The 14264-nt window shown below is 43.6% G+C and overlaps 1 protein-coding gene across 2 annotated transcripts; it reads right to left on the minus strand.

Moving 5' to 3' along the window:
• Positions 1-435: 435 nt before the first annotated feature.
• On the minus strand, positions 436-10649 carry C19H19orf85 (chromosome 19 C19orf85 homolog). Of its 2 annotated transcripts, none has more exons than XM_083161717.1 (3): positions 10512-10649; positions 3088-3312; positions 436-1593 (listed from the first exon to the last, which is right to left on the minus strand). In XM_083161717.1, exons 2-3 carry the CDS (start codon positions 3288-3290, stop codon positions 678-680), a joined length of 1119 nt encoding a protein of 372 aa, XP_083017843.1. In that variant the 5' UTR covers positions 3291-3312; positions 10512-10649; the 3' UTR covers positions 436-677. The 2 variants fall into 2 exon arrangements, with proteins under 2 accessions (XP_083017843.1, XP_083017842.1); XM_083161716.1 differs by lacking the exon at positions 10512-10649 and adding an exon at positions 6900-7039.
• Positions 10650-14264: the final 3615 nt, after the last annotated feature.

Raw genomic sequence — 14264 nt, forward strand, 5'->3', positions numbered from 1 at the left:
CAAAAAAACACAGACTGTATCGACCCAAATTTACCACTAATTTGAAGTACAATGTGTCACGAAAAAACAATCTCAAAATCACTGGGATAAGTAAAAGCAAAAAAAAGTTATCCCCACTTAAGTGATACATGTCAGATTTGAAAAAAAGGGCTCTGTCAGGAACGCAAAAACTGGCTCTGTCAGGAAGGGGTTAAATAAGCAAACTCATATTACACATTGCATTAATGTATATCAACAATAAAAAAAAGAAATTGTGCACATTGCTAAATAACATTACGGCAGTGATGTGGTGGCATGACCTGGCAATAAAGCCCTTTATACACTACTCATATATATTTTTTAAGATATCGCTCAGAAGGCCTAGTGTACAGTATATGCTCAATATTGTTTATGACCCCCCCCCCCCCCCCCCATAGGCTGTACATGCAGCTCAATCTGACTATATCATCGGCAAATGCATGCACAGAGGGGGACCCAGTGACGTCACTGAACGAGATTGTTAATCGATGATGATTATTTTAATATAGTTAGCTATATTGGCAGTGCCGGTTCTTGGCTAGTGTGTACGGGCTTAATACACAGTCCCTAGCTGGTTATTGCTTCTGCTTACACATCTTCTGACCATTGCTGGTTTGGGAAATTGCTAATTAGAGTTACACAGAAATGTTTTGATTTTCCTACTGGTGTAAGCATAGGGTCCGGTATATGTTTATGGGATTTTCTTCCATTGCACAAGCACGCCATACACTATAGTCCTCATCTTCGCTGCCATAATTATATTGTGGTTGTAGTTCTGACGCTGTGCCTGTGATTAAGTCTTCAGCGGTAGAGTTTGTCATGCACAGTCCATGAAGAGAGGGAATGACTGTATCATTTGAAACAATAACTTGACGACATTGGTAATCGTTTTGTTTTTGTATGTGGCTTTTGTCAAACAATGGTGTCTTTATATTATTGTCCTCAGAATATATTTCCCTGATATCTGGTAGAATAAAGTCAGCAGCCATAACCTGTGTATCGCTGAGTGAATCGCGCAGCAGGAGGCCCAGTGTACTCCTATCTTTCTTCTCAGCGGCATCAGGTCTGTAAGGTACCTGATAGACGGTCCTATCAAAGCTCTCTGAAAGCCGGGGGGACATGTGGTTGTCACAAAAGTATAATTCAGTCTGTAAATGTCTCCCAAAGTCGTGCTCTATCTCTGGATATAACCCATAAGGAGAGGAAAATATTTCTTCATTGATGATGTCATCAAACAAACTTTCAGCTGTGCCGACCTCATCTGAGAAAGAAGCCAAAGTGTCCATGTCTATGTTAGAGATAGCTTCTGGAACCAGATATGCTTCTGCTACGCCCAGGAAGGTGCTACCATCCAAGCTCACCCCTGGGAGCGTAGATAGATCGGCTGGCAAGCGGATTAGATTTTGCGGAGGAGACGCTCTTTCTTTACTCCTGTCTTTTGTTGGGTTGCTCCTATTCCGAATTACTGAGGAATTCTTAGTTTTAGTGGATACATAATGTTTCTCTACAACAGCTTCCTGTGAGAATATCGAAGTAGCAAGTTGTTGTGTGGCAGCTTCTATAACAGAGAATTTCCTGTACAGATATTAAACAAAATGTGTCAGAAAATCATTTACAGTAATAAAGTCAATAGTAAAAAAAAGTATATATATATATATATATATATATATCGATAGAGAGAAACACACACACACACACACACCGCTTGGCCGTCAAACAGTAGTACAGTAGTTAGTGAAGTACTAATACTCCTTAATACATTAGTCTGCATGGCATGGCAGTGATATCTTCATTTTTTAAAGTAGTATTTTCAAATGAAAATCTGATATATGGCTCTGTCTTTGGGTTGGGTACTGGATACCGCGGCAGTCAGAATAATGACACATATTCCTCTTATTAGCCAGAGACAGAAACAGGCAGATAGTATACAGAGTGAATGGCTGTGGCCATCTACCAATCAGAGTGCAGGAGGTCATTGTATTCCTCTTCATTGTGCGAGAAACAATGAGGAACTGAAGGAGTGGTAAGTAATTTCATTGTGGGCCTTATTTTGGTTCATTCTTTCTGACAAAATCCTTCTTAGATGGACAAAACCATGTGCACTGCAGGGGGGGCAGATGTAACATGTGCAGAGAGAATTAGATTTGGGTGAGTAATTTTGTTTCTGTGCAGGGAAAATACTGACTGCTTTATTTTTACACTGCAATATAGATCTCACTTTGAAGTAAAACCCCACCCAAATCTAATTCTCTCTGCACAAGTAACATCTGCCCCACCCGCAGTGCACATGGTTTTGTCCATCTAAGAAGGATTTTGTCAGAACGAGTGAACCAAAATAAAGCCCTGTGTCATACCTAGAGACCTGGGTTTGGAATGAACCACTATAAAGATTTGGGTTGGTGGAGAGTATACGATAATACAAGTAAGTTATGGTGGCTGAAGTTATTAAGTGCCAAACTAATTTCAATATGTGTAAAGTTCAGTCAACTTGTATTAATAGCCGAGTGCATTTTCTAAATATTGTACTTCTGCCTCAATGCTGTGTGTGATGTATGTGACAGTAGTATGGGGGGGATACGGTCAGTGGGTCTCCAGCATGATGATCGACAGTCATTAGGTCAACACCATTAGGTCGACATGAGTCTAGGTCAACAGGGTCATTAGGGCGACAGGGTCATTAGGTTGATATGGGGACGGTCGACATTCAAAAGGTCGACATGGGGTTTTCACACTTTTTTGAGCCAACATGTGCCGACAGGCGGTATTTCATGCCCTACCATCCACTAGGGTGTGGTGGGAGAATAAAATAGTGTGCCGAGTGTACCAATGTGAAAAACCCCATGTCAACCTAGAGTTATGTTGCCTTTCCTGCATGTCGACCTAAACGCATGTCGACCTAATGACTGTCGACTAACATTGTGGTGACCTAATGATCCGTACCCATATGGGGTAAGTGTTATTGGCCATGGTAAGGCCTGCAGCTGCTCTCATGACTGAGGAGCGCTGATCTGTAATTGCATTTTATAGTAAAAGGAAATGTTACTGCAACAATACACAGCTCTCATTCACCTGCAAATCTGGTTCTGGAGGAAGCGGCGGTGATTCACTTTCCTTTTAGATGGCCGGCTCTTTTTCGGCCTCTGTAAGGTGCGCATGATATGGGAAGATGCCACTGAGACAAATGTGAAGAGATCACGGCCACACTCATAGTACCCGACATCCGGACCTGGGTAAAGGCTAAAGGCAAATGGTGCACTTCTGTGATGCATCATGGTGCAGGCCCGTGCAAGGAAGCTGCAGAAACAAGTTTAGAACAAATGAATCTCAGCAGCATACTGCTAACACTAAAGGTGGCCATACACACGCAGATTTATCTGCAGATCTGTCTGGTTGGAACAAAAACCTGGTTATGGATGAGAGCAAATGACAGTTGACCATTTGCTTGGAAATGCTGGAAAACTGACAAACTGTCACTCATCCATAACCATGTTTTTGTTCCAACCAGCCAGATCTGAAGATAAATCTTACTAGTGTATGGACACCTTAACACAAAGACACTGGGCACTGACATAAGAAAATAGGACTAACGGGGGGCATTCAATTAGATGCGGTAGTTTATGCAGCTAACTGATTGGCCAGTGGCTATTTAATTAGACTTGATGCTGGTACTTATCGGGGATTATACTCAGGCATGCCGAGCATAATCCCTGATAAACAGCCTTCCAAGCGGTGGTTAAATATGAAAAAAAAAAATCGACAGTTTGAATACAACCTTAACTGGAGAAAAGATGGATGGGTTAGTTAGAGTTACAAATAAAATGTCACAAACAAATGTCTGTATATACTGTATGCCCCTAACCCAGTGGTCAGGGAACTCGGTCCTCATTACCCCACGCAGTGCATGTTTTGCAAGTCTCCTCACAGAATCACAAGTGAAATAATTAACTCCACCTGCGGACCTTATAAAATGTGTCTGTGAGTAATTAGTACACCTGTGCACCTGCTGGGTTACCAGCAAAACATGCACTGTGTGGGGTAATGAGGACCGAGTTCCCTGACCACTGCCCTAACCACTTAGCTGCAGTTCTCCCTCCTACACCTAAATGGGTCTGATGTGACAGGGGTATGACTGCAGGTGTGGTTTTGGGATGTGGTCGATAGGTCAACAAGCAAAATGTCTACAGTCAAAAGGTCGACATGGGGAAAAGTCAACATGGAAAAGATCAATATGAGTTTTTTGTGATTTAAAAAAAAAAAAAAAAAAACACTGACTTGTTTACAATCCCAGCAGACATAGGGGACCCGATTCTGCAAAAGCAAACTCCTTCTTTAATGGACAAATTCATGTGCACTGCAGGTGGGGCAGATGTAACATGTGCAGAGCGAGTTAGATTTGGGTGCGGTGTGTTCAAACTGAAATCTAAATTGCAGTGTAAGAATAAAGCAGTCAGTATTTACTGTGCACAGAAACAAAATAACTCCCCCAAATGTAATATCAGCCCCACCTGCAGTGCACATGGTTTTGTCCATTAAAGAAGGAGCTTTTACAAACCAACCAGAATCACCCCCAGCGTGAGCATAAATAGTGTGGTGAGCACAGCGAGGCACCGTGTCCGAAGCATGCGACGCCAAACACTTGTCTGTGTCATATCAGCATTATGTAATATCAGCATGATGTAATATCAGCATTATGAGTGCATACCATACCGATGACAGCCCCGGGTCATATATATTGGCATTTTTTACTGATTTGTTTTATTTTATGAGTTCATATGTTTCTACACAATATATCAATGATAGAGCTGCCTACATGCAGACCAGTCATGTCATTCTCATGAGATGTTTGGGAATAAGGATAGGCAGATCATCCAGGTGAGAGAATCAAGTGGTGAGGATTCAACAGTAGAAGATATATTGTACATTATTATCCTGTCACTAATCTGTGAGCTCAATCACATGTCTGCTCTGTCGGTAGAAACAACTGAAAACATTACAGGTAGAGTATCCCTTATCCAAAATGCTCGGGACCAGAAGAATTTTGGATAAAGGATTATTCCGTATTTCAGAATATTTCTATATTTCAATGATGTATCTTGAGGTATCTTGCATTTATGTTGTACAAACACATCAAACACATAAAATACGCACAAATATATTTTAATTGTGAATAAAACAAGGTTTCGAAACATGAATCTAAGTTTGTGTATTATCTCAGGCTCTGAATTTAAATGCTCATTTTCCTGCACATATTTAGTGCCATTTACAAATCATGTCCTCAGTAGTGCTGTTATAGATGTCCCCAGTAGTGCATGTTACATATCATGTCCTCAGTAGTGCTGTTATAGATGTCCCCAGTAGTGCATGTTACATATCATGTCCTCAGTAGTACTGTTATAAATGTCCCCAGTAGTGCATGTTACATATCATGTCCTCAGTAGTGCTGTTATAGATGTCCCCAGTAGTGCATGTTACATATCATGTCCTCAGTAGTGCTGTTATAGATGTCCCCAGTAGTGCCAGTTACATATCATGTCCTCAGTAGTGCTGTTATATATGTCCCCAGTAGTGCCAGTTACATATCATGTCCTCAGTAGTGCTGTTATAGATGTCCCCAGTAGTGCCAGTTACAAATCATGTCCTCAGTAGTGCTGTTATAGATGTCCCCAGTAGTGCCAGTTACATATCATGTCCTCAGTAGTGCTGTTATAGATGTCCCCAGTAGTGCCAGTTACATATCATGTCCTCAGTAGTGCTGTTATAGATGTCCCCAGTAGTGCCAGTTACAAATCATGTCCTCAGTAGTGCTGTTATAGATGTCCCCAGTAGTGCATGTTACATATCATGTCCTCAGTAGTGCTGTTATAGATGTCCCCAGTAGTGCCAGTTACATATCATGTCCTCTGTAGTGCTGTTATAGATGTCCCCAGTAGTGCCAGTTACATATCATGTCCTCAGTAGTGCTGTTATAGATGTCCCCAGTAGTGACAGTTACATATCATGTCCTCAGTAGTGCTGTTATAGATGTCCCCAGTAGTGCCAGTTACATATCATGTCCTCAGTAGTGCTGTTATAGATGTCCCCAGTAGTGCCAGTTACATATCATGTCCTCAGTAGTGCTGTTATAGATGTCCCCAGTAGTGCTTTTAGCAATAATTTTTTTTTCACTATCTGGAATGTTTGGTTTTCAGAATAATTTTGATTATAAGGTCATAAGAAGTGTTAAATGGGCGAAGTGTATAATGGGCGACTCAGACTTAATGTCCCAGACTAGCCGGACCCGGGTCGGACCTGGGAATGAGATTCCCTGGTCCAACCCAGCATTGCTATGTGAAATGGATATACATATTGGGGGAAATTTACTAAAGGAAATTTGTAAAAAAAATAGGTGTATTTGTATCCAGAAAATCACCTATTTTTGACATTTACTATCCCGAAAATACGGCAATTCGTATTCGTATTGATAGCACATCAATGCGACTACGAATTGCCGTATTTTCGGGATAGTAAATGTCAAAAATAGGTGTTTTTCTGGATACAAATACACCTATTTTTTTACAAATTTCCTTTAGTAAATTTCCCCCATTGTCTCTTGGCAAATAAATGTCTCATACTTCCATATGTATTATATACTGTAGCTGCCTGTTTCTGAAACCAAAATTATTATTTGTGTTACACATATTTATTTGTGTTACCCTTATTTTTATGGTCAAATATCTAAAATTAATTCTGAGTGCATTTTATGAAGAAACACTGTCTGACTGAATATCTGAGAATTAAAGTTCAACTTCATATCTTCTAGAAATAATCTGTATACAAATAATACTATAACAAAATATTTATGCCAATGAAATCGCACTATGAGAAACCATTGTGCCACTCACCTGAGGAAAGGAAATTGCCTGATGTTCCGCAGCTCATCTAGGTGGTGTCTGCTCAGACTAATTATCAGATACATCCACAGAGCAGGCAGACTCTACAGTGACTAAAGCCCCTCCTATCTTATATACACCATAGTAACTGTGGGAGGGAAGGGGGCGCATCATCCTCCCAAACTTTACTTAGTGTTTAGATAGATAGATAGATAGATAGAATTTGTGCGCCCCCGCCCTAAAAATGTTCTACATTCCCCCTCACCGCTGCATCTGCCACTGCCAGGTCTGGTGCTGCTCCGCTGCTGACCCGACGGGACCAGCAGATCATCCTGTCTGCGGTCCCGGCGCTCTTTCTTATTCAATGAAAAATGTCCCTTGCAAAATGACCGCTGCCTCACAGCAGACAGTTAAGGATGCAAGAGGAGGCCACCACCTCCTCTAGCATCCTCAATAACTGTCTGCTGTGAGGACGTGGCCATTTTGTGAGGGGGCATTTATAATGAGGAGAGGTGGGATCGCAGACGGGAAGCTTTGCTTTGTAGAGCTTGATACCGTACATACAAGCACTTTAAATAATTCTGTCCTGCATTGTCCCGATATCTGCTGGAGGTTATTCTGGTTCACTCCTTCTGGCAAATTCCTTCTTAGATGGACAAAACCATGTGCACTGCAGGAGGGCATATGTAACATGTGCAGAGATAATTAGATTTGGGTGAGTTATTTTCTTCTGTGCAGGGTAAATACTGGCTGCTTTATTTTTACACTGAAATATAGATCTCACTTTGAAGTAAACCCCCACCCAAATCTAACTCTCTATGCACAAGGTACATCTACACTACCTGCAGTGCACATGGTTTTGTCCATATAAGAAGGAATTTGCCAGAAGGAGTGAACCAGAATAAGGCCCTAATTTGGTGATAGTGCAGGATTAAAGGTTTCAGATGCCTAAGAGCCCCTTGTATTACACTTGTGAGATTTTGTCAGATTTGACCCAATTCAGGCAGATTAGGTCAATTTATCTGGCAAAATCTGATGTGCCTGTCTGACAAAATCTTATGTGCCTAATGTGTAGGACCCAATGCACAATCTCCTGCCATTAGGTATAACCAAGAGATTGCAAGATAGGATAAATCTCGAGTCAATCAGGTCCAACTTGTTGGACAATAAGTTGGACAAGTGTAAGGGGGCCTCTAGGCTAATATTTATGTAGCTCTCCTTGTAATTCTGCTAAACACGTGTGTATGGGCGCTCAGGGACTCACTATTCATACTGCCCATGTGCAAGTAACAAAGGTTATACAACTGGCATGTAGGGAGGACAGTGAGACCACAGAGGAGATAGTAGGGGACACAGTGGGGCCGCAGGGAGCAGAGCAGGGGACACAGGGAGCAGAGTGTGGACATTACTTTCTGCAAACGGACATTATTTTCTGCAAACATGAGGCCATCCTTTACTAATTCAGCATTTCCATGTATAAAATTCCACAGTCAGTGGGCGGGATGTTCTAACATCCTCAGCCCTGTTCGCCGGCCACCACATTCTTAATGACCGCATATTCTCTAACATATGCGGTCATTGACGAAAGGGACAGCTCTTGCGATAAAAGCTGTCCCTTGCGATGCGGCGCCGTACACCCGCATGCCATACACCCGATGCACACCGATGCGATTTTAAATTGTATAAGCCCCCTATACGATTTTAAATTGTATAAGCACCCACTTACAATGTTAAATGCACCCCCACGCCACCCCCACTATGAACGCCAACCTGAAGCGTGGTGAGCCCCCGAAGGGCGGCGGTACCCGTCCTCCGACCTTTTCATACCCCCACTATCCACGTCGGCATGGAGTTGATTTTATATAGTGTGGCGAGCCACCGAGCCCGAAGCGTGGTGAGCGCAGCGAGCCCCGCGAGGGGACGCGTATTACTTTACATTTATTCTGCGTCCCCTCGCGGGGCTCGCCACGCTTCGGGCTCGGTGGCTCGCTGCGCTTGCCACACTATATAAAATCAACTGCACGCTGACGTGGATAGTGGGGGTATGAAAAGGTCGGAGGACGCGTTCCGCCGCCCCTCGCGGGCTCGCTGCGCTCGCCACGCTTTGGGTTGGCATTGATAGTGGGGGTGCAGTTGGGTGTGCTTTTAACATACTAGGCACCCATCACCGTTAATTATGTTATAGGGGGCACTTTTAACTTTAACTTTTAACATTAGGGTGCTTATACAATTTTACATTGCATACCATTGTATATGCGATACAATGGCATACAATGCCATACAATTCGATGGTATACAATTTAAAATTGTATAAGATCGGCTGCCATCGCGTAACATCGCATCGCATACCATCGTATGCCTTATGGTCTGCGATGCGATGGGCGCCGTGCTAGTACCCATTTCTGTTTTAGAGAATCTCCCCCAGTGTCTTTGGAGTGGATACATCAGCTTACCAAACTTGTAGATGACATATGTTTGGGGTCTCTTACCATCATTGAGCTTATGCTGGGGTCCCTCAGACTGTCGCGATTTCTCTCCCGGGTCCGGCCCTCTCTGGGCGCTGGGTGGCTTCTCTTCGCTGTAGCAGCAAAGACTGACACACGGCCATGATGCCGCTGTACTATTAATGCCCAAAGGGGGCTGGGGAAGATGGGGATATGGTAGCTGGAAGGAGCACACTAATTAGCGCAGCCCGCTCACCACATCTATGTGGGAGGTGCAGCAGTGGAGAGAGAGCACGCTGGGGCAGGGCGCAGAGGACAGGCACATCGCTGCTTCCCCACCTCGTACACCGGCTGTTACCATGGTAGAAGACCGCTGTTTGGCCTGTTATGCCATGGTTACTAATTTAAAAATTTTCAATGCAGCTGTGGCATGGGCAGTACGAGCGGTACAGCATCCCAGCTGCCAATCTATTAACATTACACCGTACCAGCCATACTTTCAACTCTGCTCGGCTGTCATCTGCAAGCTCCCCCCCCCCCCCAGTCCTGGTGCGCTAGGCTGCAGTCTAATCAGCCTATTGGTTTATCAGGCCCTGAGTGCTTCCCATCCTGGGAATCAGTGGACACATACTGTATATGGTAATGTGAAATGGTTATGTACAGAGCAGCCTATGGGCCTGAATCAATTCAGCATCACTTGTAAATGTTGGCAAACTTTGGAAAATGACAACTGTCGGTGGTGGGCTATGGAGGTGCATCGCTGTTGTGCGATCGCTTGACGATGTAGCGAAGTGCTCATAAAAAAATAGTAGCTGCGCCGCCAACTTTTAAGGTCGCAGTGGCTGTGTGTGACATCATTCAGACTACGTGGCCACACCATGGTGGGGGGACATACAGACTCCACACAGATAGTGCCTTGGCCAGGAATTGAAAGATTCGCTACTTCACCGTTGTTCTTAAATGTGACAAATGAGCTAGTACTTATTTAATGTAAGTAATTAAAATACAATATCATTATTTTGCAATATACTGATTCTTTGAATAATATGCTAGGAATCTGCAGTCATTGAAATCTAACAAAACCTGAAAATGCATTGTTTTATTTGTAGGTAAATTGATTACTAATTGGTTCCCTGCGTACATGTTTGTGGGACATAAATAGGCAATGCTGCTTACTTACAAAGGAGTCTATGCAGTTATCACCAGGTTGTAACGACCCCTCTCAGCTCTTTTCCGTCTCACCTCCCCGCTCCGTAGAACCTCTTCTCCAGCTAGGAACATCAATGACTTTTGCCTCTCGAACAGATATAAGGCCACCTGCCAATTAGAGAATATTTCCTCCGCAGATTCATCTTTTGTATGCCATCTTGCCCCAGCGACATAGCAATTAGGGAAGCACTTAATTAAACAAAGAATGACTTGTGTTGAAAAAGATCAGAATGTGCCAATAAATAAATAAAAGTAATAACTTACCAGCGAGAACAGTCCACTTGTCCGTATAGCGATTGTCTCTTCTTTTGTGTATTCACATCATCCACGACTAAAAGCCAGGTTCATGTTAATTGGAGAATAAATACCGCTTCACAGTTGACTCCCTATTTGAAAATAGCTTTGAAAATCACTCATATAGCGTGTGTATTCATGTGCTCTGTATTCTGATTGGTTACTTCTAGCACATCAAATAAACATGCAGATTAGGTTTGATTTATGAAATGTCAACTTCATTTATGAACAAACTGAACGGCTCCTTTATGTCGACATACTACAGAATATGAAAATATTGAGAACTAGTAAGCCGGCTCGAAGTTAATGCTTCGAAAGCTAGTCTGCTACCTTGTGATTGCCTCTGTGTTTGTGCATGCATGAGAGAGAAAGAAATTCAAAGGGTGAAATGTAATTAGATGAGAGATTCTGAATATCTCATCCTATTACATTTCAACCGTAGTTTCACTCTGTGCCAACAGATGGCAGTGTTTCAGAGACAAACAAACGGACACTAGACATATAGATGATCATGACTTATACCCCTTTTCCAACAAAATTCCAGGTCTGACCTGGAATTTTTTACCTGGGATATTGCTACCTGACTTAGACCCTGTTTCCCTGCACCATTGTCCCGGGTTTAACCTGCGTTGTCTCCGTTTCCACTGAACTCTGTAAAACCCGAGTTAAACCTGTTGATGTCATTTAAAAAAAAAATTGTCACTATCAGTAGTTAGAGATGATGTAGCTGTCAAGATCATAAATATAAATGAAAGTAATATAAATTAAAGTACAATGCACAAAGGGGCTGATTCAAAACAGCAATCCTAGGTTTCGCCCTCCCAGAAACTCGCAAAGCTAGAGCCGGTGCCCTCACAGTGAAAATACATACAGACACTGGTGGTGCGGCACTCGCAGCTTATGTATCAAACAACACACACGGACGCCAGAATTCAGTTTCAATAGGATACAGAACCATAACAGAAACTGGTTCATGGCTCTGTATCTTGATGAATTTTTTTTTTTAAATTGAAACGTTTCTCTACATCAGGGGTGTCCAAACTTTTTGCGACGAGGGCCAGATTTGGTGAAGTGTAAATGTGTGGGTGCCGACCATTCAGCCTGACATTCTTTGAATCATTAATCACATCAGAATGGTCCCCCACTCTGCCCCCATTCACTCTATGTCCCCCGGCCTGCCCCTTCACTATATTTCCCCCAGCCTGCCCCCATTCACTGTATGTCCCCCAGCCTGCCCCTCCTTCACTGTATGTCCCCCATTCACTGTATGTTCCCCACTCTGCACCCATTCACTCTGTCCCCCAGCCTACCCCCTTCTCTTATTGTCCATCAGTGCCTCCATTCATTGTATGTCCCCAAGCCTGACCCTCCTTCACTGTATGACTCCCATTCACTGTATGACCCCCATTCACTATGTACCCCACTCTGCCCCATTTACTGTATGTCCCCCAGCCTGCCCCTGCTCCCCCTTCTCTGAATGGCCATCACTGCCTCCATTCACTGTATGTCCCCCAGCCTGACCCTCCTTCACTGTATGTCCCCCACTCTGCCCCCTCCCTTCTCTGTATTTTTCCCAGCCCCTTGTGTGAGCCAGAGGAAGGAGAGGCAAAGCAGGCACTGCAAGGACAGGAGATGCTTGGGCTCCCGCTGCCGCCCTCTTCCACTCTGCATGTTACGGGAGCAAGCTTCCCCCTTGCTACCCCCCTCCCCAAACACTGCTGTCACTGTGATTGTGGAGTAGAGTGTTATACGATTGCGCTCGCCGGCCCCACCTTTAGTGTCCTGTGCTGTGCTTCCCACATCTGATGCTCTGCCCGCTTCCAGCTGGAGGCTGCAGGCCGCTTGAAATGACAGCACGGGCCGCAATTGGCCCCCAGGCCTGACTTTGGACATGCCTGCTCTACATCATGGCGTCTGTCTGTTTTGTTTGATATATAGCAACCAATAAGATTCAAGCTTTTATTTTATAGGCTACATTCTAGATACAGTACATGACAGCTAGAATCTGGGCAACACTTCCACTTATCCTGTTTAGAAAGCTTGATATCTCCCCTTATATGAGGATTTTCCTTCAGTGGTAAACCATTGTGTACAGTATATTGGTGGTTATCACTGCTTAATAAATATATTGTATGCATGATTACATATTATTCAGGGATGTGCACCGGCCACTTTTCGCGTTTTGGGTTCTGATTACCTTCAGGTTTTGGGTTCTAATGGAATTTTTTTTTTTTAAAAGCATACAAACTGCTAAAATTGCAGAATTTTGTGGGGTTTTTTTGCTCCTACGCTTTATATAAGCTAGATATGGCAATACATATGTTGTCCGGATTCGGATAAAAAAAAATCCAGATCGTAGAGGTGGATTTATTGGTCCTCTGCCCAGGCATGACAATGGGCTTTTTCATCCCATGACCCACAACTCCCCCCCCCCCCCCCCCCCCTGGTGCCTCATTCCCCCCTGGTGCCTCATTTAAGCAAACCACTTCAGCATCCTCCTCGTCAACTTCCTCCTCAGCACCAGCTACATCAATATCCTTCTCCTGGTGTACAACATCACCTCCCTTATTAAAATCTGGAACTAGACTGTGGGTGATCATTCCAGCATATGCAGAGGGCATACTGCAAATGGTGGAAGGAGCCACCTCTTCACGTACAGTGATGGGAAGGTCCGGCATCACAACCACCAACAACCTTGGACTCTCCTTGGGGATTTCAGTTAAAATATCTTAAGAAGGTAGAGTTGTTTGCTGTGTTTTTGTCAATGACAGCTTAACTCTCTTAAATTTTCTAGAGGTTGGAGAGAAGAAATTTGATCGTCGTGTGAAGCTGAACCACTAGTCATGAACATAGGCCATGGCCTTAGCCGTTCTTTGCCACTATGTCAATGGCACATTGGCAAGTTTATGTTTCTCCTCCAACGATTTACATTTCTTTTTTAAGGTCCTTTTTTACTGAACTTTGGCTTTTTGGATTTTACAAGCCCTCTACTTTGACACTGGGCATCGGCCTTGGCAGCAGCTTCAGGACTATAAGGAAATGGATCTGCACCAGACAGGTAGATACAGCAGTACTAGGCACCAGACAGGTAGATACGACAGTACTAGGCACCAGACGGTAGATACGGCAGTACTAGGCACCAGACAGGTAGATACAGCAGTACTAGGCACCAGATGGTAGATACGGCAATACTAGGCACCAGGCAGGTAGATACGGCAGTACTAGGCACCAGACGGTAAATACGGTAGTACTAGGCACCAGACAGGTAGATACGTCAGTAGTAGTCACCAAACAGGTAGAAACAGCAGTAATAGGCACCACACGTCATATAAGGCAGTACTAGGCACCAGACAGGTAGATACGGCAGTAGTAGTCACCAGACAGGTAGATACGGCAGTACTAGGCACCAGACAGGTAGATACAGCAGTAC

Source organism: Crinia signifera, chromosome 19 (assembly GCF_055691185.1).
Source record: "Crinia signifera chromosome 19, ASM5569118v1, whole genome shotgun sequence".
Lineage (NCBI taxonomy): Eukaryota > Metazoa > Chordata > Amphibia > Anura > Myobatrachidae > Crinia > Crinia signifera.